At 40.1% G+C, this 26,208-nt stretch overlaps 1 protein-coding gene and 1 long non-coding RNA gene across 4 annotated transcripts; both read left to right on the top strand.

Annotated features, from left to right (window-relative positions):
* Nucleotides 1-2,208: 2,208 nt before the first annotated feature.
* LOC113122592 (uncharacterized) lies at nucleotides 2,209-2,877 on the top strand. The gene is made up of 3 exons (XR_003294879.1): nucleotides 2,209-2,320; nucleotides 2,616-2,650; nucleotides 2,764-2,877. It is a non-coding gene; the product is annotated as an uncharacterized LOC113122592 (long non-coding RNA).
* A 2,690-nt stretch (nucleotides 2,878-5,567) lies between these two features.
* On the top strand, nucleotides 5,568-12,931 carry LOC113122411 (uncharacterized). 3 transcript variants are annotated; one of them, XM_026293758.1, is made up of 7 exons: nucleotides 5,568-5,587; nucleotides 10,882-11,220; nucleotides 11,336-11,374; nucleotides 11,520-11,630; nucleotides 11,782-11,813; nucleotides 12,575-12,598; nucleotides 12,735-12,931. In XM_026293758.1, exons 2-7 carry the CDS (start codon nucleotides 10,962-10,964, stop codon nucleotides 12,798-12,800), a joined length of 531 nt encoding a protein of 176 aa, XP_026149543.1. In that variant the 5' UTR covers nucleotides 5,568-5,587; nucleotides 10,882-10,961; the 3' UTR covers nucleotides 12,801-12,931. The 3 variants fall into 3 exon arrangements, with proteins under 3 accessions (XP_026149543.1, XP_026149534.1, XP_026149525.1); XM_026293749.1 differs by lacking the exon at nucleotides 5,568-5,587 and adding an exon at nucleotides 10,657-10,716 and having other exon boundaries at nucleotides 12,756-12,931; XM_026293740.1 differs by lacking the exon at nucleotides 5,568-5,587 and adding an exon at nucleotides 10,657-10,716.
* The last annotated feature ends 13,277 nt before the right edge of the window (nucleotides 12,932-26,208 follow it).

The following is a 26,208-nucleotide window of genomic DNA, read 5'->3' as shown; positions in this document are numbered from 1 at the left end:
GAAAGAATGTATGCGTTTAGGAAGTGAAACAGACCCGCTCTGGGGCAAGGAACTTGTGACACCAAGTGCCCCCTGGTTGAACTTCATGAATCTATAGGGACAAAAGCCAGTTTCCTTGTTTCTAAAGTGAACGTGATATATGTTAAAGGTCTTCTGTGCAACTATTGTGTAACCTTGTTTGCTATAAATAAAGAAGTCTGTGTGAAGCTCGGGGCTGCAGCCACAAACCCAAGAAGAGACGTCTTCTTGCAGCCACGAGCTGATCCCAGCCTGAAAAGATGCAACGTGTCTCTTGTTAAATGTTTGAGTAGAACCAACAAACCTGGTTAAGGAGTAAGCAGGGATGGATGGATGACATCGGGACAAGCCAGTACAACAACAACACAATCCAGCAACTAGGTGAAACAGAGCGCAGGTCTATAGACTTCCTGCACTGATGACCAATTAGGATCAGGTGAGGCTAATCACCTAGTTACCTAGGGAAGACACATACACACACAAGGAGATACACCAGGGGGGCACAGGCCGACACAGGTGAAACTAATCAAAATAAATGAACACAAAGCTACTTGGGATGAAACCAGGCAAAACAGGAAATAAAACCAAAATAAAAGTCCCAAAACAGGACGTCCTGAACATGGAACAGCTACATGTCCTAATAAGAATGCAATGCATACATTTATTACATGTGATATTTATAAATACAAATGAAATACATATTATAAAATGCACATTAAAGAGACAACAGGTGTGATGGAGATGTAAAACTAAGCCAACCCCCAAGAAGGAAATGGTTTTCAATGAGGTGGCCACAGACAAATGATCTGTCCTGATCCTTCCTGTCTGATACTTCTCAAGTTTTGTGTTTGCTCGTGTCCTTGTCAGTACTGGTGGTATTAAAGATTATTGCTTCTACACAACTGTCTGACACTGTGAGCAACATGAGGACAAAGTTCATCAACTAAAGGTGAGAATATTTATTGAAGCTTTAAAGTTTTATCTGCATCAGAATATTGTTTGGAAGCTTGTTTTCCACTGGATTTCATGTGGAAAACATTTTATGCACTAACCATAAGTTTGCTGACTATTATCTCAACATTTGTACCTGATCTCAGAGAAGAGTCCAGAAAATATTTGAATCATTAAATTCACATCAGACATTTCATCTGTTCCTAAAAGCGACTTCTGTTGTAGAAGTTAGATGGTCTAAAGAATACATACATAATATTGTGCATCAACACTTTTTTTCCTGAAAGCATTTCTGTGCTCAGTTTAAAAAAGAAGCACACGCCCAACCCCTCATTTGAAGCAGCCTTACTGGAGCACAGTTCAGTCACGGACATTGCTGTGCTATAGTAATACACACCATGGCAAACTTTGCCTTGCTAACAGCTATATGTCTCTGTAGACTAAGTAAGTATTGCCACTGGATTTCTCTGAGTTTTATTTATAACTCTGTCAACTTTCACCCAAAACAACTGTAGCATTTCAGTCATTTTAACTTTATTTCAATGGATTCTTAAATGTCTTGTCTCTGCTGTTAGTTTCAGGCTGGATCTCAGTCTCAGCTGCTGAGTCTCAGACTGTGAAGGTCCAACCTGGTGAAGAAGTCAACCTGCTGTGTCCCAACATGTCCAAATATAATGTTTTGACATTCTGGTTCAGACTCGTCAATGGGACCAAGATCAGCTGCATCTCTGTTAAGTACCCGGCTAATGCAGTTGTTTCATACTGTGATGGATTTCAAAGTGGAAAATTTGAAATGAGCTCCAACATCTCTACAGTCTTTCTCAAAATCAAACAAGTGAATTTATCAGACTCTGGGCTGTATTTCTGTGGATTTTATATAAATGGTCATCCTACTTTCAGTGTAACACGTTTAAATGTTAAAGGTAAGATTACTGTATATTCTTTTGTTCTTTTTACTCCTTTTTTCTTGGTCATTTCCTCTAATGATGCAAACATATAATTATCACTTTATTGATACCTATATGTAAAATGTTCCTACTTGAAAATAAAAATGTGATGAAGATACAAATCTGCCAAAATAAGATGCAAACTAAATTTATCTCTATTTCATTGAAAGGGGACAATGAATTTGATGAGGACATGGATGGTAAGTATCAAAGTGAGTTTCCTCACATTGTGCAGAGCCATGTCCTAAGCATCAGAGGAAACATTTAATCCAACTAAATGATTTCTGTTGTAGAAAAGTCTGATGAAACAACCAAGCTGATGGGTGTGATCCTTGGTGGTGTGACTGTTTTCCTTTTCATGGTCATTTTTGGTCTGGTTGTTAAAATCTGGAAACTTCAGAAAGGTACTTCAAATTCTTCTGTCTTCCTCTTGTTTAAACATCTTTTGTTTCAGTGTGGTATCACTTTCTAAGGAAGTGCCTTTTTAAAGTGGTTGATGGTCAAGAAGTAATTCAGGTAACCTGCTGATGATTACCTGGTTACAGTGTTCGTTTTCTTAGTTTATCATGTTAGCATTTGAGAATTTGCATTTAAAACCCATGGAAATGTCAGTTCTCAGATACTTGTCAGAAAGTTGTACCCAAAGATCTTACACTGAATGTACATTATCTGACCTGGTGTCTTATTTCTGTCACTAAGCCAATCATGAAGAAAATAACCCACAACGGAGCAAGGTGATTCCAGCTTCAAGTTACTTTTATAACATGATTAAACATGTGAAGTCATTGCTTAGTTTTTCTCTCAAACTATATGAGATGACTGCCTAAAATACCCACTATATTTACAGAATCGGGATTCTGAGGAATTAAACTACGGAACAGTGACTTTTGGTCCAAGAGCAAGAAGAAGAGAGATGGAGCCAAATGTTGTATACGCTGCAACCAGATAGACTCAGGAGGCAAATGGAACTGCAGCTCAGGGTGGAACTGGTGCCTGACTAAGCTGCTGTTCATATAAGATTTTTACAAAAGAATATAGAGAAGTCTGTTTTTAAAATCTTATTGTCAAAATATCAGCCTTAAACACTGAAATGGCTACACATGTAATAAAAAAATCAAAACTAATATTTTTACATGTGATGACTTTTGAACAGATCTTAAATTGTGTTACATTAAAACAGGCCCTTGTTTACTAGCATTTCACACTTGAAGTGAGTGGGACATTAACCCTAACAAAGTGACATGTTTTCAGACATGCACTAAAACACTGCTAGATGTTTATCCTGGTGAGCTGCATGTAAAAAAACAATTGTCCAAGGGACATGGACCAGACATAAGCTGGACTTTGCTCCTAAGTGATCGGTTGTCATCATTTGAGCACTGGGACAATTCCTGGTGGCCTGCAGGCAATAACATAGCAGATGGATAAATGGTACATGTTTTATACTTGTAGAGTGCTTTTCTACACTCAGGTGCACTCAAAGCGCTTTTACACTATTTGCCCATTCACCCAACCGCTCACACAGGTTGAACAGCCACTGGGGACAACTCTGGGTTCAGTGTCCTTGGGTAGGACACTGAACCCAGAGTGTGGACTAGTGAAGATGGATCAAACCACCAGACCTTTGGTCTATGACTTGCTCTGTCACCTGAGGTACAGCCAGCCCCAGATAAGTGGACGAACTGTCTGAACCCTCACATCAGATGAGACTTTCAGTCTTGATGCAGTGCCTAAGACTGATAGCGCCCATAGCAACCATACTGCATAGAAACTATAGTACATAGCAACAGCCCACTGCATGTCTGCCAATATCACAGTCAGAGCGGCCTGAGATGAAGTCAAACCCCTGGCCTGAATCAATGTTTCAGTTTGGTTCAGTCAGCCAATGGCAATTAACATTCGCAATAGCAACGGCGCGTATGTTTTTGTTCATTTTATTTTGTAATAACGACAATGAAGATCTATGGCGGGAAAAAAACTCACCTATTAGGTGCGTAGGGACCTACTGACCTATATAAATAGAACTGGCATACATAGTAAGACAACAGTCCAACCGGGTGTCTGTGTTGTGTATCCCGCTCTGGCTGCATATGTTAACAAGTCCAAACTATCTCTGGACTGGTGTGACATTGTCCGGACTTTATATTTTAACACCGAAATATTTAATTCACGCTGACTCTCTGACCTGTGTCACTCATCAGAATAACGATGTGTGTGTGTGTGTGTGTGTGTTTTACTCTTCTCCGCTTCTGCCTTTTTCCTCTCTGCAGTTGCTCAGCATGTGACCAGGAGCTGCTGCAAACAGCTGCACCACTAAACCTAACTAATCAAATACATTTATTGCCAACGATTTTAATAATCAATTTTTATTGATAATCTTGATTAGTTGTTGTAGCCTTACAAATAATAGGTTGAAAGGAAACAGTGACGACTGTCTGACTTTTTTCTGTAACAGGAAAGACAAGCTTCATGTTGTTTTTTAAAAAAATCATCTTTGGGGCTGCTGGTGGTGTAGAGGTAGTTGCACCTGTCCATATATGCAGGGGACGCCGGTTTGGCTCCTGAGCCGGCCGTCATATAACCTGCATGTTTTCCTTTGTTCTCTCCCCTAATTTCCTGTTTCTCTCCACTGTCCTATCAAATAAAGGCAAAAACTGCCCCAAAAACAATTATGAAAAAAAAAAATCATCTTTATCATCATCATCAATCAATCACGTTTAATGAGACAAATGCCTAACGCTACTCGCAAAAAAAACACTGTGGTCATTTGAGGAGGGGCAGGCATTTCAGCTTCGCACCTCCATTGCTATGACCACCCACGTTCAGGTGGTACTGAATTGTAGTGGATAATGACCAAGTTCAGTTGAGTAGAGTAAAGCTGAGTAGTGCTAAAACTGTGTAATGGAAAAGGGGCATAAGTGCTTTCTGTCTGACTGGTGGTGGACTGAGGAGGAAGAACTCTGATTGTGTCCAGATGCTCTTATTAGAAGAGTTAGGCAGAGGCCTGCAGCATCACTTTCTTGACATAAAGACACAGCACAGGGGTCTGAACACACCTGAAGTCAATATCATGAAGTCTTTCACATCAAACATTTCTGAAAGTGACAACTGAAAGGAAGCAGGAAAGACTGGCTAACAGAGAAAATCCAAAGCCTCCAAGGGTTGTATAAAATATTTATAGCAGGGCTGTCCAACTCCAGTACTTGAGGGCCATTGTCCTGCCCACTGCTGATTACCTGGATCAGGTGTGTTCAGCCAATCAGAAGCTAAAGGGGTAGAGTGGGGGGACAAAAGTGAATCAACAAGTTGTAGTATTTGTTCCCTTGTGCCAGGAGGAACAGGGGTAGCACTGTGAGATCTGTACACAAATGATCTCCAGCAGCTACTGGTGTCCATGATTCTGACCAAACAAACACAGCATGAGGGCCACCATCCTATAGTTCAAACTGTGCTCACAGCACAGCAGAGTACAGCTCAACTGGTATTCAGCAGAGAACATCAGAATTGGCAGGTTCTACATTAGTGGCCCTGACAGAGTCTTGAGATGCCATGGTGAACATTATGCTGCCTGTACCATTGAGTGTGACCAATCTGCTGGTGGGTCAGTGATGGTCTGGGGAGGCATTTCCTTGGAGTGCTGCACAGAGCTCCATGTCTCTGACTGCTGTCAGGTAACAGAATAAAATCCTTAGAGCAGCTGTTAGACCTTACAGTGGTGCAAAGGACACTGACTTCCTCCTGATGCAGGACAGTGTCCACCCTCATGTGTTCACCTACTTCACTTCAGTAGGTTCAAGTTTGCTGACTATTATCTCAGCATTTGTACCTGATCTAGATCAAAATATGATTATTATACAAATCTGCCAAAATAAGATGCAAACAAAATGTATCTCCATTTCATTGAAAGGGGACGATGAATTTGATGATCACATGGATGGTAAGTATCAAAGTGAGTTTTCTCACATTGTGCAGAGCTGAATTTTTAGTAACGTTGTCAATTAACTAACCAGATATATTATTTCTATAACATTGCTATTAATGAGGAAATTAACTGAATGCAACTTTATTGTTGACTGTTATCATTCAAAATATATAAAATCATAACCTGTTTTGCTGTGATGAAGCTACTTCTGATGTGTGTTCTCTTTATTTACAGGATCTGGACTCTGATGACCTAAAGAACACAGCCCTGAGTTCAGCAGAAATAAGAATCAGGAGGCCTGTATCACAGAGACAAGTGGAGACTCATGTCATTTATGCAGCCAGCAAAGAGAACTGATGCTTTTATCATATTAATCTGCCTTAGTGATTAAATTCACTCATGGAGACCAAAAGCCAATATAACATATTATATATTCATGCAGAAATGGGAAAACCTTATATAATTACAGTACATTTTCTCTTTTCTAGAGTCTGGTTTATTTGCCATATACTGTAAATATAATCTGTGTTTGATAGAGAAGGAGTCAGCAAAGACACCAGTGACTGCCACATTTCCTTATAGGGAGACTACAAACAGGGAGGAATGACTGAAGGACAATACAGATCATCGAATGTCAAATGTCTCTGTCTTAGTACTGTTGGATCTGAGTGCTGCTTTTGACACAGTGGACCATGTGATCCTGCTACAAAGGATAGAGGACTGGATAGGCATCTCTGGTACTGCCCTTAAATGGTTTAAGTCCTATCTTGAAGACAGGAAGTACTTCATTGAAATTGGTAACTCCGTCTCAGACCCAATGGCGTTGACATGTGGGGTCCCCCAGGGGTCCATCTTGGGACCCCTTTTGTTCAATCTTTACATGTTCCCTTTGGGCGAGCTAATATGTAGCTATAACGTGTCCTACCATAACTATGCAGATGACACTCAGATTTACATATCACTCATAGCAGGTGAATATGGACCAGTCGATTCACTGCGTCAGTGTATTGAACAGATCACTATGTGGATACAAAACAACTTTCTCCATATAAACAGTGACAAGACTGAAATAATCATCTTTGGGCCACAGAAATAAAAAAAAAGTGTCAGCAGTCACCTCGAGTCTCTTTCTCTAAAATCTTAAAATCAGGTTAGAAATCTAGGGGTAATCATGGACTCAGACTTGAATTTTAACAGCCACATTAAATCTATATTATCATCAGCATTTTACCGTCTCACAAACATTGCCAGAATCAAAGGGATCATGTCTAAACCAGATTTGGAAAGACTCATCCATGCACTTATCTCTAGCAAGTTAGATTACTGTAATTGCTCATGGGGCTCTCAAAATGAGCTGTAAGGCAGTTGCAGTACATTCAGAATGCTGCTGCTCGGGTCCTGACTAGATCCAGGAAGTACAACCACATTACTCCTGTTCTCAGATCTCTGCACTGGCTTCCTGTCGCTCAGAGAATAGACTTTAAAACAGCTTTGCTTGTGTATAAGTCTCTTCATGGCTTGGCACCATAGTACACACCCTGACAAAAGTCTTGTCGCCTATCCAAGTTGTAGGAACAACAAATAATAACTTGACTTCTAGTTGATCATTTGGAATCAGAAGTGGCTTATATGAAAGGCAAAGACCTCGACATTACGCTTATTTTACCAAAATAAAATCTTATCATGCCGTGATTTTTAATTATTTAATTAGGACAGAAAGGTCAGACTTTGCTTTGGCAAAAGTCTTGTCCCATCTTTAAAGGATTCAACCAATCACAGATTAGAGCATCACCTGTGACAAATACTGTAATTAACACATTCCCAGGTGTGTAGAAGAAGTATCCCAGCACACCCAACCTTCATTTGAAATGCATCCTGACCTGACAGCATGCCAAAGATTCAACCATAGACCGAAGTGCTGATCATCAAGAGCCTGAAGACCAAGTCTCCTGCTGAGGTGGCAGACATCTTTAATGTATCTAAACGTCAAGTGGAGAGGATGAGAAAAAGATTTGAAGAAACTGGTGAAGTTCATGACAGGCCCAGGTCAGGCAGACAACTGTTCGAAAGGACCGTTTGTTGGTTCGACTGTCCAGGGCTAGCCCTTTTTCAACTGCAGCTAGGCTACATAACAACTGGTCACCAGAAACCCCCATATATACAAGAACAGTTTGTCGAATTCTCTCACGCAGTGGTCTCAGTGGCTGAATTAGTGCTCAGAAACCAGCATTAAACAGAAGACAACTAAAAAATCATGTTACATTTGCGAAGAAGGTGAAGGTGCTCCAGGATTGGCCAGCCCAGTCACCAGACATGAAAATTATTGAGCATTTCTGGGGTAAGATGAAGGAGGAGGCATTGAAGATGAAACCAAAGAATCTTGATGAACTCTGGGAATCCTGCAAGAATGCTTTCTTTGCCATTCCAGATGACTTTTTTAATACGTTATTTGAGTCATTGCCGAGACATATGGATGCAGTCCTCCAAGCTCATGGGAGTCATACACAATATTACTTCTTTTTCCACTGCACCATAACTTTATGTTCTGTACTGTACATTATTTCTGTTAAGTGACAAGACTTTTGTCTAAGCAATGTCTGGCCTTTCTGTCCTAGTTAAATAATTAAAAATCATGGCATGATAAGATTTTATTTTGGTAATATAAGCGAAATCTAGCGGCCTTTGCCTTTCATATAAGCCACTTCTGATTCCAAATGATCAACTAGAAGTCAAGTAATTTGCTGTTCCTACAACTTTAAAATAGGCGACAAGGCTTTTGTCAGGGTGTGTACATCTCTGACATTTTGCTGCCATATGAACCATCTTGGACTCTGAGAACATTAGGGACAGGCCTTCTGCTCGTGCCCAGATTCAGGACTAAACATGGAGAAGCATCGTTTCAGTTTTATGTAGCTAAAATCTGGAATAGTCTTCCTGATGATGTTAGACAAGCCTCATCTCTGGAGATGTTTAAGTCCAAGCTAAAAACTTTTTTCGTTTTAGCTCTGCATATGACAACTGAAAGTGTTTTCTCTAAAGTATTTTGTCTGCACTCTTTAACTTGTCTTCTGTGTTTCAGTAAACCCTGCCTTTACTTTGAATTACTCTGTGTATGAATTGTGCTATACAAATAAACTTGCCTTGCCTTGAGCCCAATGATAGTGAATAGCACTGGACTTGGGCAGTGAGGAAGAAATTACTTGGTTTGTGAGATGAAGAGAAGAGACTTATCTCAGTCATCATAGTCCTGAGTCAGAGAGGCCTAATATGCAGCTCATACTCACACAGACGTTTTACTGCTATGTCCCTGGTACCAGATGAAAAGTGACTTTATAAGAACATCCCACTATTTATGCAAACTGTTATAAGATGCTGTTAATATGAGCTGTTTTATTGTTCAAGTGATAGGAAAAATCATCTTTCCTTTTGGACAGTGATGGTTGTGTAACATCAGCAATAAGCTGTGAGTCAGGTAGGCATCACTTGGTTGACAGCATCAGTGTTGGGTAAGTTACTTCCAAATGTCATACATTATATATTACCAGTTACTGTATTTTGAAAGTAATTAGTTACATTACAATATTGCGGTCTCTGAACTGTAATGCATTACACTAATTTTACTTTACTTTCACCAAAATAACCACAGAAGTATGACTAGGCATTCTAAGATACTTTCATTATACATCCAGTGGAGGTCGTACGATTTGTCCACCACAGTGTCTGAGCACAGCTGAGGTAAAAATCAGGACACTTCAGACATTTTGATGCCTAAGAAGAAATGGTAAACTAGAATTAGTCATAAAAATAAGATACAGTCTATAGCTATATTTGTACAGATGTTTTAGAAAAAACTAAGTGTAGACACTAACCAACAAGCAACAATCGAAAAAGTCTCAACCACAGGAAGACTGGTTTTCAGCCATAACCACACACATCACAGATCCAGCAGTATTTAAAAATCAAGACTAAATCGACTTTTAAAAATACCTGTAAATATCAGCCCTCCTGATGACGCTGCCCTGCTCCACTCATCACTTCACATGCACTGATAACTGATCTTTCCAGCATGTATCAACATCTGCATTTAGCCTTGAGAGGAGGTACAAACACACTTGTACAACCAGATCTGAGAGCATTTACATCTTATAGGTGTCCTGAGAGTCATTCATGCAAACATGTGTTTAGGCCACAGGTAGAATTTCAAGCAGAAATTACACAGCAGAGGAACAATGTAAGCTTTGTTTTAACCATATTTTCTGAGTTTCTGATTCTGGGTTGAAATATTTCCTTGGCATAAATAATCTGTACTGTTGACAGATGACCATGAATAAGACTGATGACTGTCACATGGGCGGATCTACCAAAAAGACGATGAGGATGTATTTTGGTAACATCAGTAAATGAGCCCTTCAATAACACTGATGTAGTAGTTGTTTACCTGTAGAACCTGTTTTAGTCTTAAAGATGTGTGAACATGTAACAGAACCACAGCACAAGAGCAAATTATTCACATAAACATTTGCTTAAATCACATAATTGAAGATTCAGTTGTGTTTATGTAGCTTCTCTGTGGCCTGTTTAGAAGGAGTTTGTCACTTTATTTCATGAGCAGCTAAAACATAGAGCATCATTATGGTTTTTATTATAACATTGACTTGTAACTGCACTTCTATACCTTGTTGAGACTGAGATATGCAAAATGTATGAGGTCAGTTTGAGCAGCAGTGAGCAGCCCAAAAACGAAAAACAAAAAACACCCGCCTCTTGATGTTAAATGTGCATCCTTCCAGGGGCACACTTCTTTGATGGACAGCCCTTCAGTCATACGCACAATGATGAACATTATCTTGATAACAGCTTCAATTCTCTGCAGCCTCAGTAAGAATTCTCAACTTTATCACTTATATTACTATTTTATGTTTAATCAGTAAATATAAAAACTTATTTACTTAGTGCACTCTTACTGATTTTTAATAAGAGCTATTGTTTACATTGATCGTAGTTACAAACTGTTCAATGTCTTGTCTCTGCTGTTTGTTTCAGGCTGGATCTCAGTCTCAGCTGCTGAGTCTCAGACTGTGAAGGTCCAACCTGGTGAAGAAGTCAACCTGCTGTGTCCCAACATGTCCAAATATGATGGTTTGACGTTCTGGTTCAGACTGGTCAACGGGACCAAGATCGGCTGCATTTCGGATTACAGGACTGATGAAGTTGTTTCATACTGTGATGGATTTCAAAGTGGAACATTTGAAATGAGCTCCAACATCTCTGCAGTCTTTCTCAAAATCAAACGAGTGGATTTATCGGACTCTGGGCTGTATTTCTGTGGATTTTATATAGATGGACAGATGCTTTTCAATACAGTACATCTGAATGTTAAAGGTAAGACTAAAGTCTGTTCTTTCTTTTGATTGTTGTTTGTTGGATTTTTCCTGTAACAAATTTTAATAAACTATTAAGTCTGCCATTACTAAAATGATCTAAACCTCTTTAAAAGGAAGTGTTGGACTACATGAAGCAGACAGCAAGTGCAGAAGTAAGAGTTTGCTCAAGATTTTTCTTTTATTGTGGAGCTTATTAGGCCTTTAAGTTGCAGAACTTTATAGTTATTACATTTATATTTTCACCAGGTCTCCAGACTAAAAAGACAAATTAGTCTAACATGATTACCTTTCTTGTAGCTGAGTCTGATGGAACATCAAAGCTGATAAGTGTGATCCTGGGCGGTGTGACAGTTTCACTTGTAGTGCTCATCATTGGTCTGACTGTTAAAAACAGGAAACTTCAGAGAGGTACTTTTCAGAGCTACTGTCTCTTATATTTCACTTTGTTGCTCCTAGAAATTCTCTTACATTTGTCTGAATGTGCTTGTAAATGAAAAAGCTCCTGGTTTAACAGACTCTGATCAATTAACTGACCAGATATTCTGTTTTTGTCACTTAGCTAATGAAGAAGAGACTGTAGAGCAAAGTGAGGTGAGCACAACTTTTTGATATCTTTTTGAAACAGCCTGACAGAACAACAGGACTTTTGGGTCCCTCTTTACAGAAGTGCTTTAGCTCAAACACATTTATATGTTGTCTGGTGTGAACAGTTCTCCTGAGGTCCTTCCCAGCATCTTCATGGGGTTATGGTCTGGGCTTTGTGTGGGCCACGGCAGAAGGCTCATCAAAAAGACTCCAGTTGTGCAAACTCCTGACTCATTTGTGTCACTGCTGCTGTGTCTCACAAGTCCCATGACTTTATTAATCACTGAGCTCCTTTGATTGCTGAAGTTGAGCAACATGGCAGAAACGTTTGTTAAAAATGAAATGACAAGTATAAATCACAGCTGTAATAAAATCATTTGTCATTTTTACATTATACATATTCTTGTCTTGGACACAAAAAGCATGCAGTGATGTTGGTTTCTCTTCATTACAAGAGCTCTAGCCCCTACCCTGCTGTTTTACTGCTTTGCCTGTTTTAGTGTATTATTTCCTATTACCACCCACAGACTGTGCTCAGCCTTGCCCACTGTGGCCAAACACACACTCTGAAGTGCACAGATCTGCTTGTCTTCATTTCTCATATGACTTGTTTTTATCCTTCCTCTTCACACAGTGGTCATACACACATTCATATGCATGCATCCTGTTGCAGCCAATAAAGGCAGACACTGTGGTGCTCAGCTACAGGTGACAGTACGTGTCCTTGTCATCATTAATCTAATATTGTTCTTTCCTCTCCCTGACAGAATGCAGAAGAAGGCATCTATACGGTGAGTACTCTGAATGATGTAATAGAGATGAGCTGATTGAGATTGAATTGAACATTTCCACAATCATGTCAACAACTGCTGTTCTGCTCTCACAGCCTACACTGAATTTCTCCTTTTCTCCCGGTCTCCCTCTCAGGGTTTGACTCCTCATGCCCAGGACACATACGAAACTATCGGCAACAAGAAGCGACACAAAAAGTGAAAGTCCAGAACAAATGTTTTCTACCTAAAACCTTTGTATTAGTATTTATGTGTTGCATATCATACGCTGCATAGATTGTTGAGGGAATGTGAGATCCTTAGCTGTTCTACAAAGAACATGAAGTGAAGCAAGATAAGACAGAAAAAGAGAAGTTCAGCTGAGGGGTTGGCATTTCTCAGAAAAGCTTTTCTGTAAAGGATATTGTTTCCATTCAGACATGTACACTGTTATTATACAAACATTTTTCATGACTAATGCTTTTGAAAGCCTTTCATATTAATAAATGTATATATTTTTATAAATCAAAAATTCACACACAAAAAATTCATTTTTTGTGTGTAGGTGTATTCAAAGTGCTTTCTATACCCAATTGCTAAGTGGCCCTAACTCTTTTATATAGACTATACTGCCAGCTTCCTTTCACTTCGAGTCTATTTTAAATATATCAGTAGCTTTTTCTGAACTAATTAGTCTCTGGGTTCACTGATCTTCACATACTCCATTACTGTGAATGTTTATTGGGAGTGTTCAATAAAGACGTGAGAAATAAGAATTGTTTGTGTGTTATTAGCTGAAACACATTGTGCTTGTCTATTTTTGTAACTTATATGACGATCAAATCACATTTGATGGTAAATTATTGTATAAACCTGTCTGACGTTTTTTCTGTAACAGGAAAGACAAGATTCATTTGTAAAAATTTTTTTTTTTAAAACAAACATGTATCAGGGTGGATATAGAATATAACTGATATAGCATGTGTATATGGGCACTGAGTTCTTCCTGGTGCAGGACAGTGTCCACCCTCATGTGTTCAGAGTGTGTAGACTGTCCCTGGATGATGAAGGATATGATGCCATTGACTGGCTGTTACGGCCACCGGCCTTTCTACTCCTCTTCCCCTCTGTATTGCCTTGTGTTTCCCTTGTTCTGTCTGTGGACTCCGGGCTGTGTGTGTCTTAGATCCAGGAAGACCAACACCCATCCGTGATTGGTGGAGCTGCTCTGTATTATTGCCATTGGCTGAGGAAACCGCGAATCAGCAGCTGCAATGTCATCACCCATGGACCGCGCCTCCTCGCCCAATTGGCCTACCATTCAAGCTCTCCATCAACCGGCTACCCACACACCCCAGCACACCAGTATTTAAAATGCTGTGTTCCCAGTGCTCGGGGCTGGCTGTACCTCCACATGTGCAGCTTGCCTCGTTGCTGTGGTTTTCTTTGGACTTTGTGATTTTTTTTTTTTTTTTTGGTAGTACATGGTAGCTGTTTTGCTATTCCTATGACTTGTTATCTGTGTGTCCCTGTAGTTGATGACCCTGAGTAAGTTGGCCTGGTCAGCCATCTTGCCCTCTTTTGTTCTAAATGCCATGTGTTTAGCTTGTAGCTGAGACCGGTTATACGTGGTACCTTTTAAGGGTTAAGGGGCCGTGTTCTTCTTTGTTTTGGTTTATTGCCTTGATTGTGCTGGATCTAGTTTTAATAGGACAAATTCTGGTGCTCTTGGATGTTTGTTGGCCACTGGCCCCATTATTCACTTTTTTTGTGTGTGTTAGTTTTAGCTCCAGTCTGTTACTCTCTTAGTTTTGTACTTGAGAAGCTCAATTTCCTTGTGTTCTGGAAATAAATGTCTGCTTGGCTTTTAAACAACCTGGCTACTATGTTGCTCCTTTACCTCCCCTAGACCTCTGGGTTGTAACACTGGCCCTCACAGTCTCCTGACCTAAAGCCATTTGAGCACCAGTGGGACATTGGGTCTCAATACGCCTGACACTACAAAGTACCACCACAGACTGTCCACGAGCTCACTCTGCTCCCAGACCTGTGATCTTCCCCCAGGACCTCACCTCCTGGCTCATCAAAACAACAAAACCATGAAGAGATGTGGTGTGAGCACAACTGAGGCAAAGATCATGAGGAAATAAAGGTTTAAGTTCCTGTGTAACAGGAAGAAAATGATGGGCTTCTATTTTAGGGGGGGTCTGAGGAGTTGTTAGGTCCCCATCACATCTCTGACAGAGAAGAAACAGCACTGTGTGGTGTGACCACAACTGAGCTCTTATTAGGTGTGGGACTAAATGAGTTAAACCTACATTTGTATTAAAGTTTACAATAAATCATCCACTGAAGAATGTAGGAAACATTTCAACAAGACTGTATTTTTCACATGTGCCTGGATGTTTAACTAAAACTTGTCTCTGTTGTGTCCTCACATTGTGAATGTGTATATAAAAACTACAAAGGTGTAGCTTTCTGCCCTGGCTGTGTTTGCATGCACATGTGGGAAGGCAGCAAGTCTCATACCCCCCTCCCCCTTATCATGTTCCACTACAGTGACAATGCTATTTATACTAGGCCATAATGAAAGCCACAGCAAGAATGGTCTTCAGCTCTCTGCTACAAAAGCTGCTTTAAAATGAGCAGATATGACCATTGTGAAAATATGAGGGTGCATGATGACAAAAAGGCTTCAACGTATGTCAATGTTACCAAAACTGTTAAATTTTAAGTCATCGAACCAAGAAATGTTAAATTCTATTAACATTCACCAGATCTCAAGCTGGTAACGGAGAAACAAATGAGTTCCCTCAAAATGCAGAGAATAAAATCTTTGATTTGAGACCAACAAAAAGTGGCAAACAATGATTCCAGACAATCTGCTATGACCAAGAAAGCTATGTCTGCCTGAAAGCTACGTAAGAGACACTATCATTTTAATCAGTAATACTACAAGCACCAGTGGCAGCACTGAGCACAATGAGTGAGCAGCACTGGACTTGGGGAGTGAGGAAGAAATTACTTGGTTTGTGTAAATGAAGAGAAGAGACTTATCTCAGTCATCATAGTCCTGAGTCCTGAGTGTAGTCACACAGAAATTACACAGCAGAGGAACAATGTAAGCTTTGTTTTAACCATAGTTTCTGATTCTGGGTTGAAATATTTCCTTGGCATAAATAATCTGTACTGTTGACAGATGACCATGAATAAGACTGATGACTGTCACATGGGCGGATCTACCAAAAAGACGATGAGGATGTATTTTGGTAACATCAGTAAATGAGCCCTTCAATAACACTGATGTAGTAGTTGTTTACCTGTAGAACCTGTTTTAGTCTTAAAGATGTGTGAACATGTAACAGAAACACAGCACAAGAGCAAATTATTCACATAAACATTTGCTTAAATCACATAATTGAAGATTCAGTTGTGTTTATGTAGCTTCTCTGTGGCCTGTTTAGAAGTAGTTTGTCACTTTATTTCATGAGCAGCTAAAACATAGAGCATCATTATGGTTTTTATTATAACATTGACTTGTAACTGCACTTCTATACTATGTTGAGACTGAGATATGCAAAATGTATGAGGTCAGTTTGAGCAGCAGTGAACAGCCCAAAAACGAAAAACAAAAACCACCCGCCTCTTGATGTTAAATGTGCATCCCTCCAGGGGCACACTTCTTTAATGGACAGCCCTTCAGTCATACGCACAATGATAAACTTTATCTTGATAACAGCTTCAATTCTCTGCAGCCTCAGTAAGAATTCTCAACTTTATCACTTATATTACTATTTTATGTTTAATCAGTAAATATAAAAACTTATTTACTTAGTGCACTCTTACTGATTTTTAACAAGAGCTATTGTTTACATTGATTGTAGTTACAAACTGTTCAATGTCTTGTCTCTGCTGTTTGTTTCAGGCTGGATCTCAGTCTCAGCTGCTGAGTCTCAGACTGTGAAGGTCCAACCTGGTGAAGAAGTCAACCTGCTGTGTCCCAACATGTCCAAATATGATGATTTGACATTCTGGTTCAGACTGGTCAATGGGACCAAGATGGGCTGTGTCTCTGTTATGCACGAAACAACTCATTATGTTTCATATTGTGATGGATTTAAAAACAGACCATTTGAAATGAGCTCCAACATCTCTACAGTCTTTCTCAAAATCAAACAAGTGAATTTATCAGACTCTGGGTTGTATTTCTGTGGATTTTATATAAATGGTCGTCCTACTTTCAGTGTAACACGTTTAAACGTTAAAGGTAAGATTACTGTATATTCTTTTGTTCTTTTTACTCCTTTTTTCTTGGTCATTTCCTCTAATGATGCAAACATATATTCATAAATTTATTGATACCTATATGTAAAATGTTCCTACTTGAAAATAAAAATGTGATGAAGATACAAATCTGCCAAAATAAGATGCAAACTAAATTTATCTCTATTTCATTGAAAGGGGACAATGAATTTGATGATGACATGGATGGTAAGTATCAAAGTGAGTTTCCTCACATTGTGCAGAGCCATGTCCTAAGCATCAGAGGAAACATTTAATCCAACTAAATGATTTCTGTTGTAGAAAAGTCTGATGAAACAACCAAGCTGATGGGTGTGATCCTTGGTGGTGTGACTGTTTTCCTTTTCATGGTCATTTTTGGTCTGGTTGTTAAAATCTGGAAACTTCAGAAAGGTACTTCAAATTCTTCTGTCTTCCTCTTGTTTAAACATCTTTTGTTTCAGTGTGGTATCACTTTCTAAGGAAGTGCCTTTTTAAAGTGGTTGATGGTCAAGAAGTAATTCAGGTAACCTGCTGATGATTACCTGGTTACAGTGTTCGTTTTCTTAGTTTATCATGTTAGCATTTGAGAATTTGCATTTAAAACCCATGGAAATGTCAGTTTGCAGATACTTGTCAGAAAGTTGTACCCAAAGATCTTACACTGAATGTACATTATCTGACCTGGTGTCTTATTTCTGTCACTAAGCCAATCATGAAGAAAATAACCCACAACGGAGCAAGGTGATTCCAGCTTCAAGTTACTTTTATAACATGATGAAACATGTGAATTTACTGCTTAGTTTTTCTCTCAAACTATATGAGATGACTGCCTAAAATACCCACTGTATTTACAGAATCGGGATTCTGAGGAATTAAACTATGGAACAGTGACTTTTGGTCCAAGAGCAAGAAGAAGAGAGATGGAGACAAATGTTGTATACGCTGCAACCAGATAGACTCAGGAGGCAAATGAAACTGCAGCTCAGGGTGGAACTGGTGCCTCACTAAGCTGCTGTTCATATAAGATTTTTACAAAAGAATATAGAGAAGTCTGTTTTTAAACTCTTATTGTCAAAATATCAGCCTTAAACACTGAAATGGCTACACATGTAATAAAAAAATCAAAACTAATATTTTTACGTGTGATGACTTTTGAACAGATCTTAAATTGTGTTACATTAAAACAGGCCCTTGTTTACTAGCATTTCACACTTGAAGTGAGTGGGACATTAACCCTAACAAAGTGACATGTTTTCAGACATGCACTAAAACACTGCTAGATGTTTATCCTGGTGAGCTGCATGTAAAAAAGCAATTGTCCAAGGGACATGGACCAGACATAAGCTGGACTTTGCTCCTAAGTGATTGGTTGTCATCACTTGAGCACTGGGACAATTCCTGGTGGCCTGCAGGCAATAACATAGCAGATGGATAAATGGTAAATGTTTTATACTTGTAGAGTGCTTTTCTACACTCAGGTGCACTCAAAGCGCTTTTACACTATTTGCCCATTCACCCAACCGCTCACACAGGTTGAACGGCCACTGGGGACAACTCTGGGTTCAGTGTCCTACCCAAGGACACTGAACCCAGAGTGTGGACTAGTGAAGATGGATCAAACCACCAAACCTTTGGATTATGGCTGACTTACTCTGTCACCTGAGGTACAGCCAGCCCCAGATAAGTGGACGAACTGTCTGAACCCTCACATCAAATGAGACTTTCAGTCTTGATGCAGTGCCTAAGAGTGATAGCGCCCATAGCAACCATAGTGCATAGAAACTATAGTACACAGCAACAGCCCACTGCATGTCTGCCAATATCACAGTCAGAGCGGCCTGAGATGAAGTCAAACCCCCGGCCTAAATCAATGTTTCAGTTTGGTTCAGTCAGCCAATGGCAATTAACATTCGCAATAGCAACGGCGCGTATGTTTTTGTTCATTTTATTTTGTAATAACGACAATGAAGATCTATGGCGGGAAAAAAACTCACCTATTAGGTGCGTAGGGACCTACTGACCTATATAAATAGAACTGGCATACATAGTAAGACAACAGTCCAACCGGGTGTCTGTGTTGTGTATCCCGCTCTGGCTGCATGTGTTAACAAGTCCAAACTATCTCTGGACTGGTGTGACATTGTCCGGACTTTATATTTTAACACCGAAATATTTAATTCACGCTGACTCTCTGACCTGTGTCACTCATCAGAATAACGATGTGTGTGTGTGTGTGTGTGTGTGTGTGTGTGTGTGTTTGTGTTTTACTCTTCTCCGCTTCTGCCTTTTTCCTCTCTGCAGCTGCTCACCATGTGACCAGGAGCTGCTGCAAACAGCTGCACCACTAAACCTAACTAATCAAATACATTTGTTGCCAACGATTTTAATAATCAATTTTTATTGATAATCTTGATTAGTTGTTGTAGCCTTACAAATAATAGGTTGAAAGGAAACAGTGACGACTGTCTGACTTTTTTCTGTAACAGGAAAGACAAGCTTCATGTTGTTTTAAAAAAAATCATCTTTGGGGCTGCTGGTGGTGTAGAGGTAGTTGCACCCGTCCATATATGCAGGGGACGCCGGTTTGGCTCCTGAGCTGGCCGTCATATAACCTGCATGTTTTCCTTTGTTCTCTCCAATATTTTCCTGTCTCTCTCCACTGTCCTATCAAATAAAGGCAAAAACTGCCCCAAAAACAATTATGAAAAAAAAAATCATCTTTATCATCATCATCAATCAATCATGTTTAATGAGACAAATGCCTAACGCTACTCGCAAAAAAACCACTGTGGTCATTTGAGAAGGGGCAGGCATTTCAGCTTCGCACCTCCATTGCTATGACCACCCACCCACGTTCAGGTGGTACTGAATTGTAGTGGATAATGACCAAGTTCAGTTGAGTAGAGTAAAGCCGAGTAGTGCTAAAACTGTGTAATGGAAAAGGGGCATAAGTGCTTTCTGTCTGACTGGTGGTGGACTGAGGAGGAATAACTCTGATTGTGTCCAGATGCTCTTATTAGAAGAGTTAGGCAGAGGCCTGCAGCATCACTTTCTTGACATAAAGACACAGCACAGGGGTCTGAACACACCTGAAGTCAATATCATGAAGTCTTTCACATCAAACATTTCTGAAAGTGAAAACTGAAAGGAAGCAGGAAAGACTGGCTAACAGAGAAAATCCAAAGCCTCCAGAGCTGTATAAAATATTTATAGCAGGGCTGTCCAACTCCAGTACTTGAGGGCCATTGTCCTGCCCACTGCTGATTACCTGGATCAGGTGTGTTCAGCCAATCAGAAGCTAAAGGGGTAGAGTGGGGGGACAAAAGTGAATCAACAAGTTGTAGTATTTGTTCCCTTGTGCCAGGAGGAACAGGGGTAGCACTGTGAGATCTGTACACAAATGATCTCCAGCAGCTACTGGTGATTCTGACCAAACTGTCAGAAAAACACAGCATGAGGGCCACCATCCTATAGTTCAAATTGTGCTCACAGCACAGCAGAGTACAGCTCAACTGGTATTCAGCAGAGAACATCAGAATTGGCAGGTTCTACATTAGTGGCCCTGACAGAGTCTTGAGATGCCATGGTGAACATTATGCTGCCTGGACCATTGAGTGTGACCAATCTGCTGGTGGGTCAGTGATGGTCTGGGGAGGCATTTCCTTGGAGTGCTGCACAGAGCTCCATGTCTCTGACTGCTGTTAGGTAACAGAATAACAGAGTAACAGACCCTTCAGGGGTCGCCACAGCGAATCATCTGCCTCCATTTAACCCTATCCTCTGTATCCTCCTCACCCACACCAACTATCCTCATGTTCTCCTTCACTAAATCCAAGAACCTCCTCTTTGGTCTTCCTCTAGGCCTCCTTCCTGGCAGCTCTAACCTCAGCATCCTTTTACCAATGTATTCACTGTCCCTCCTCTGAAAATGTCCAAACCATCTCAATCTGGCTTTTCCTTGTCACTCCCAGAGAGAACCTCAACACCTTCAGCTCTGCTACCTCCAGCTCTGCCTCCTGTCTTTTTCTCAGTACCACTGTCTCTAAACCAGACAACATTGCTGGTCTCACCACTGTCTTGTACACCTTTCCTTTCATTCTTGCTGACATCTTTTGTCACACATCACACTTGACACTTTTTCCAGGCAAAACCTAAAAGAAACCAAAGGCCTGCATCAGAGAGACAGCTGGAGCCAAATGTTGTGTACGCTGCCACCAGATAAATTCAGGACACAAGAGGAACTGCAGCTCAGCATGGCACTGATGCTTTAACCTACTCATCTGCTTTCATGCTTTTGTATGTTGGTAGGAGGTTGAAGGAGTCACAATAATTAAACTATAAACTTTGAACCATATTCAGCCTGTGTGTTTGATCAGGCTTCTGTTTGCCTCTGTCTGTTCTAGTCTCTGTCTCTTCTTTTTCCTGAGAGGAAGAGAAATGTGCTTGATGTGTGATGGAGGAGGAGTCACAACAGGTGCAGAGGGTCATCTAATGTACTTATAGGGAGACTGAAACCGTCTGTAGGGGAGGAGTGAGCGAGATACAGCACATCACTTGTTTGACAGGAAGAGACAATGCAGTGTGGTCTGAGTACAACTGAGGTGAACATCTTGAGTCCTGTAAAGTCAAAGGTCTGTGTGAAAGTAGTCAAGGAAGCACTGAAAACCAAACTGTAATAAAGTGAACACCACAGAAGACTTCAGCCATGACCACAAGCATCAGTGGTCTGGCTACTCTCATACAACAAGAGTGTATGTCAGTTGCTAAATATATCATTTAGTTAAATATCTCCATTTGTCATTACTTTACACAAACTTCATGACTTCAACACAGTTTCAGGTCACACTTTCATCTGTCAGGTTTCTAATGTTGAGTGGTGCTCACTAAACACAGTCGGGCAATAAAACAATAACAGGTGTTCTTAGGACCAACAGCACCAACAGCATGAAGGACAAAAAGAGACAGAAACTGTCGTCTACCAGAGCCCCGCCCTGTGTCTCTCTGTGGCTGTACTTAGACACAGCAAGGCTTTGAGCTGAGCACTGATGTCAGCATGTTAACACGGCCACAATATCAACGCAGGGGACGTCAAATGTATTTGCAGTGAAAACTACAAAAGTCAACCTCACAGTGGCACTACAGGAAAAGCACTACAGACACAAACTGTCCAGGTGGCTGCCATTCAATCTGCACAGAGGACACAACATGATGCATTTATGTTTGCTTCATGTTTCGATTTGAGGAAAACTACAGTGTCCTCATCTGTCCACACAGGCCTCATTTCACCTGTCACCATATTTCATCTCTTCAGTGATCAGTGACGTTTAGGTGACAGGCCTAATGTCCAGTCCAAAGGCAAAACATGGCATCATAAAACATGTCAGTCTCCTTGTACTAGACCTTCCACTGTGATCCCTTTTCAGCTATGATGTTACTGGACACCTGCTGAAGCTAAAGTGCATATACAAAGTCATTGCACTTGTACAGTAAGTCTGAGCGTCAAGAAACAAACACAAGACTCCCCGCCCCTCTAACTCCCTTTATAGGAGCTCAGTCAAACTATTTGGGCACTGACAATTAAATGCACAATGAGGAGCTTTACCTTGGTCACAATTTTATTTCTCTGCAGCCTCGGTAAGTACTGGCACATTATCACAGCACCAAGGAATGTAATCAATAACACATCAAAATTTAAATGTGCACATCAGCAGTCAATCGCTGTCGTTGCCATATTACAGTAACTTTATATTATAGGCTCAGGGATAAATGTCTTGTTATCTGTGCTGTTTGTTTTAGGCTGGGTCTCTGTCTCAGGGTCTGAGTCTCAGACTGTGCAGGTCCAGCCTGGTGAAGAAGTCACCCTGCTGTGTCCCAACATTTCCACAACTCCAACCCAGACAGACTGGCTCAGACTGGTCAACAGAACTAAGTCCAGCTGTGTCTCCTTTTTTTACCTTTCTGAAGACAGAACTTCATTCTGTCATGGATAATATGAAGTGAGCTCCAACATCTGATGATGAGGTGGATTTTAAGAAAAGTAAGTTTACTCCTTCCCTCTCTGAAGATTTGATTGTGGACATTAACACAGTGTGAGTCATTTCAGGATTAACAAAATCTGAAGACACCAGATTAAAACAGAGTGTAAAGCTATCATTTCGATTTTAGATGAGAGTGATCGGAGGATAAACCTGATCACTGTGATCCTGGGCAGTCTGACTGTTCTCCTCACTATAGTCATTGTTGGTCTGGCTGTTAAAATCAGGAAACTTCAGACATGTAGGAGAAATGCAGAATTTGTTGCATATCTTCTTGTAAATCTTTTCATCGTGATGGACTAATCCAAAGCAAAAAAAGAAATAAGTAATAACCTAATCAGATTTTTGTTTTTTCCCATTTAGCCATGCATGAAGAAAAAATGCCAGAAATAAACAAGGTAAGACCATTTTCTTTCCTTATATAAACTTTACATTATACTGGAATGGGCCCAGTGTTCATCAACCATATGTGCAACAAAGCCCTGCAGCAATAGAGACAATTTATCAAACATCTGTTTAACTAGCTGAAGCTAACTTTTTACAACTAAAACAGTGTACATGTATACTTTCACAGTCATACGGTGTTTTTCATGCTAATAGAAGGAAATTGTTGCCCTGACTAAGAAGACAGCATCACATTTTCTAGAAAACAAAAGAAAAAAAAAACAAACATCAGATACAAGCCTGAAACAGATAAGATATAACACTTCCAAACAGCTAAGAACATGGAGACTATGAAACTTATCGGTGCAAAAAATTGAAAATAAAAGTGGCTTCATGATGGTGTTCACTGGTCTGGCTGTTAAAATCAGGAAACAGCAGAAAGGTACAGTTTAATTTGTGGCACATCCTGTTGAACATTGTATCATGCTGTGACAAACGAATCAACAGCAAAGTATTTGCTCATTGATATTTAACTTACACATTAACCTTTTGCCCCTTAGGTTTGAATAAAGAGCTGCATCCTCAAAAAAACAAGGTGAAGAATCTGCCTTTTTCTTTTTAACCCAAGCTAAAAAAATGTGAAACATAATCACAATGTGCTGAAACACTCATTTCTCAACTTGCTGAGCAATAAATTCATTTTGTTTTCTGTCATTTTTGCTGGAAACATGTGCCAGTGCAGATTTTGAGTGATTTCTGAAAAATTGTGAGTGAGATACAGTATGTGACTCTCAGTACTGGGGCTTACAGGTTCTGGCCTCTAAATACATGGACTATGCAGCACTGAGGTTCCTTCCAGAGACAAGAAGAAGCAGGACACCAGAACTGGAAATTCATGTTTCTTATACGGCCTGCAGATAGACTCATGAAGCAACTGGAGCTGCAACTCAGAATATAAGTGTTGGTCATATTAATCTTGCTGATTTGCTTTTCTATGTTATGGCTTTATGTTTTTTGTAATAATGTACTAATAAAATTAAGAGTTTGAATTTTTTGGCTCATATTTCTTTTATTTTCTTGGTCAAAGTCACTGCTGTTGTTTTGTCTGCCTCTAATCTTCATCTTAGAGCAGCAAGGATGTATTTGACATTTGATGAGGAGGAGCCATGACAGGACAGTGATGACACTGATGGCAAACTGACTCATGGGGGGAGTCAAATGGTCTGTAGGTGGAGTAGGTGGAGTGTGGGCTGAGTGAGATATACATCAGAAACTTACAGGAAGAGACAGCACAGTGTGGTCTGAGCACGACTGACATGAAAGTGAAACGTTTGTAGCAAAGCCTCTGTACATAACATAAATGCTCCAAAAACAACAGAATAAGCCAGCAGCCTGTGGTGGCAAACACCAAGTCAAATATAAAGTCCACTCCAAGGAGACGTCGAATATGACCAACCATCAAGTCATTTCCTGTTTTCAAGGAAGACAGTAACAATACTTTGGCATATGAAGAGATTTGACATAAACTTACTCTCCCTTAACAAGCCACATCACTATCTCTCTCCAAAGCTGATGAAGCTGTTTTGCCAGAGTAGACATCCACAATAACCTACTCAGATATAATCTCAGGTTACACTCATCTCTCAGAATTCTATTTCATTTCACTGTAGCTCAGACATGACGACTGAAAAAAGCAACTGGTTTCCTGAACATACCAGGACTGACTGTTTCTGTTTGCATCTGTGGAGCCATGTTGTAATAACTGACAGTCCAAGGCCAGGTTTTCATTTATTCAGTAACTTCATAGTAGCTATGACTTGTAATCAGTGGACGGGTAAACTGTGGATAGATCTGAGCAAAGTGCATTAAACTAACTAAGCTTCTATTTTAGGGAGGGTCTGAAGGGAGGGAGGAGTTGTGAGGTCCCCATCACATCTCTGACAGAAAAGAAACAGCACTGTGTGATGTGAGACTGAATTACTTTAGAATAAATCATCCACTGCAGAATGTAGGAAACATTTCCACAAGACTGTATTTTTCACATTTGCCTGGATTTTGAACTAAAACTTGTCTCTGTTGTGTCCTCACATTGTGAATGTGTATAAAAACATTTCAAGGGTGTAGATTTCTGCCCTGGCTGTGTTTGTGGGAAAGCAACAAGTCTCACACCTCCCTCCCCCCATCATTTTCCACTGCACTGACAATGCTATTTATACTAGGCCATAATGAAAGCCACAGCAAGAATGGTCTTCAGCTCTCTGCTATAAACTACATGCAACAAAAGCTGCACCACCTTCACACCTACTTTTAAAATAAAAATGGTTGTTGTACATGTAGAAATGTAATTTCCTTCTTTAGTTTATCATCATACATCAGCAAACTGCTGCAGAAAAATGGCTTGTGCACTTGCACAGTGAGGTGATGTTGCCTTCTTCAGTATAAAGTGACCTACAGTACAAATGTGTAGTAGAGCTCAACAGGTGAGGGTCATTTCATGGTAGGTCTCAACTATAAATAGTACAAAATATTGATAGCTCTTTACTGAACTGGCTGCAGGAGCAGAAAGTCGTGTCTCTTGGCACAGTACTTAGCAGCAGTTTATAATTTGCTGTATGCCACTGTTTGCAATTTCCTGATTTTCTGCATAAATTTCTCTGTTCATGAGTCAAGCATACAGCAAACATTGAACAGGCATGGTATCGATGGTAGAACAGCAGAGAGGAAGTTGTTTCTCTCCCAAAAAAACACTGCAGCATGTCTGAAATACACCAAAGACCACCTTGACACTTCACAGCACTACTGGGAAAATGTCTTGTGGACCAAATGTATAAGGAAAAACACAGCACTGTGATATCAAATGAGGACCAGGTACCAACATTAAAACATAATCCAAAGAGTGAAGTACGGTGAAAGGTGCATAATGATTTG

Source organism: Mastacembelus armatus, chromosome 18 (genome assembly GCF_900324485.2).
Source record: "Mastacembelus armatus chromosome 18, fMasArm1.2, whole genome shotgun sequence".
Lineage (NCBI taxonomy): Eukaryota > Metazoa > Chordata > Actinopteri > Synbranchiformes > Mastacembelidae > Mastacembelus > Mastacembelus armatus.
The sequence above is the reverse complement of the archived record's forward strand: the minus strand, read 5'-3'. Positions and strand labels throughout refer to the sequence as shown.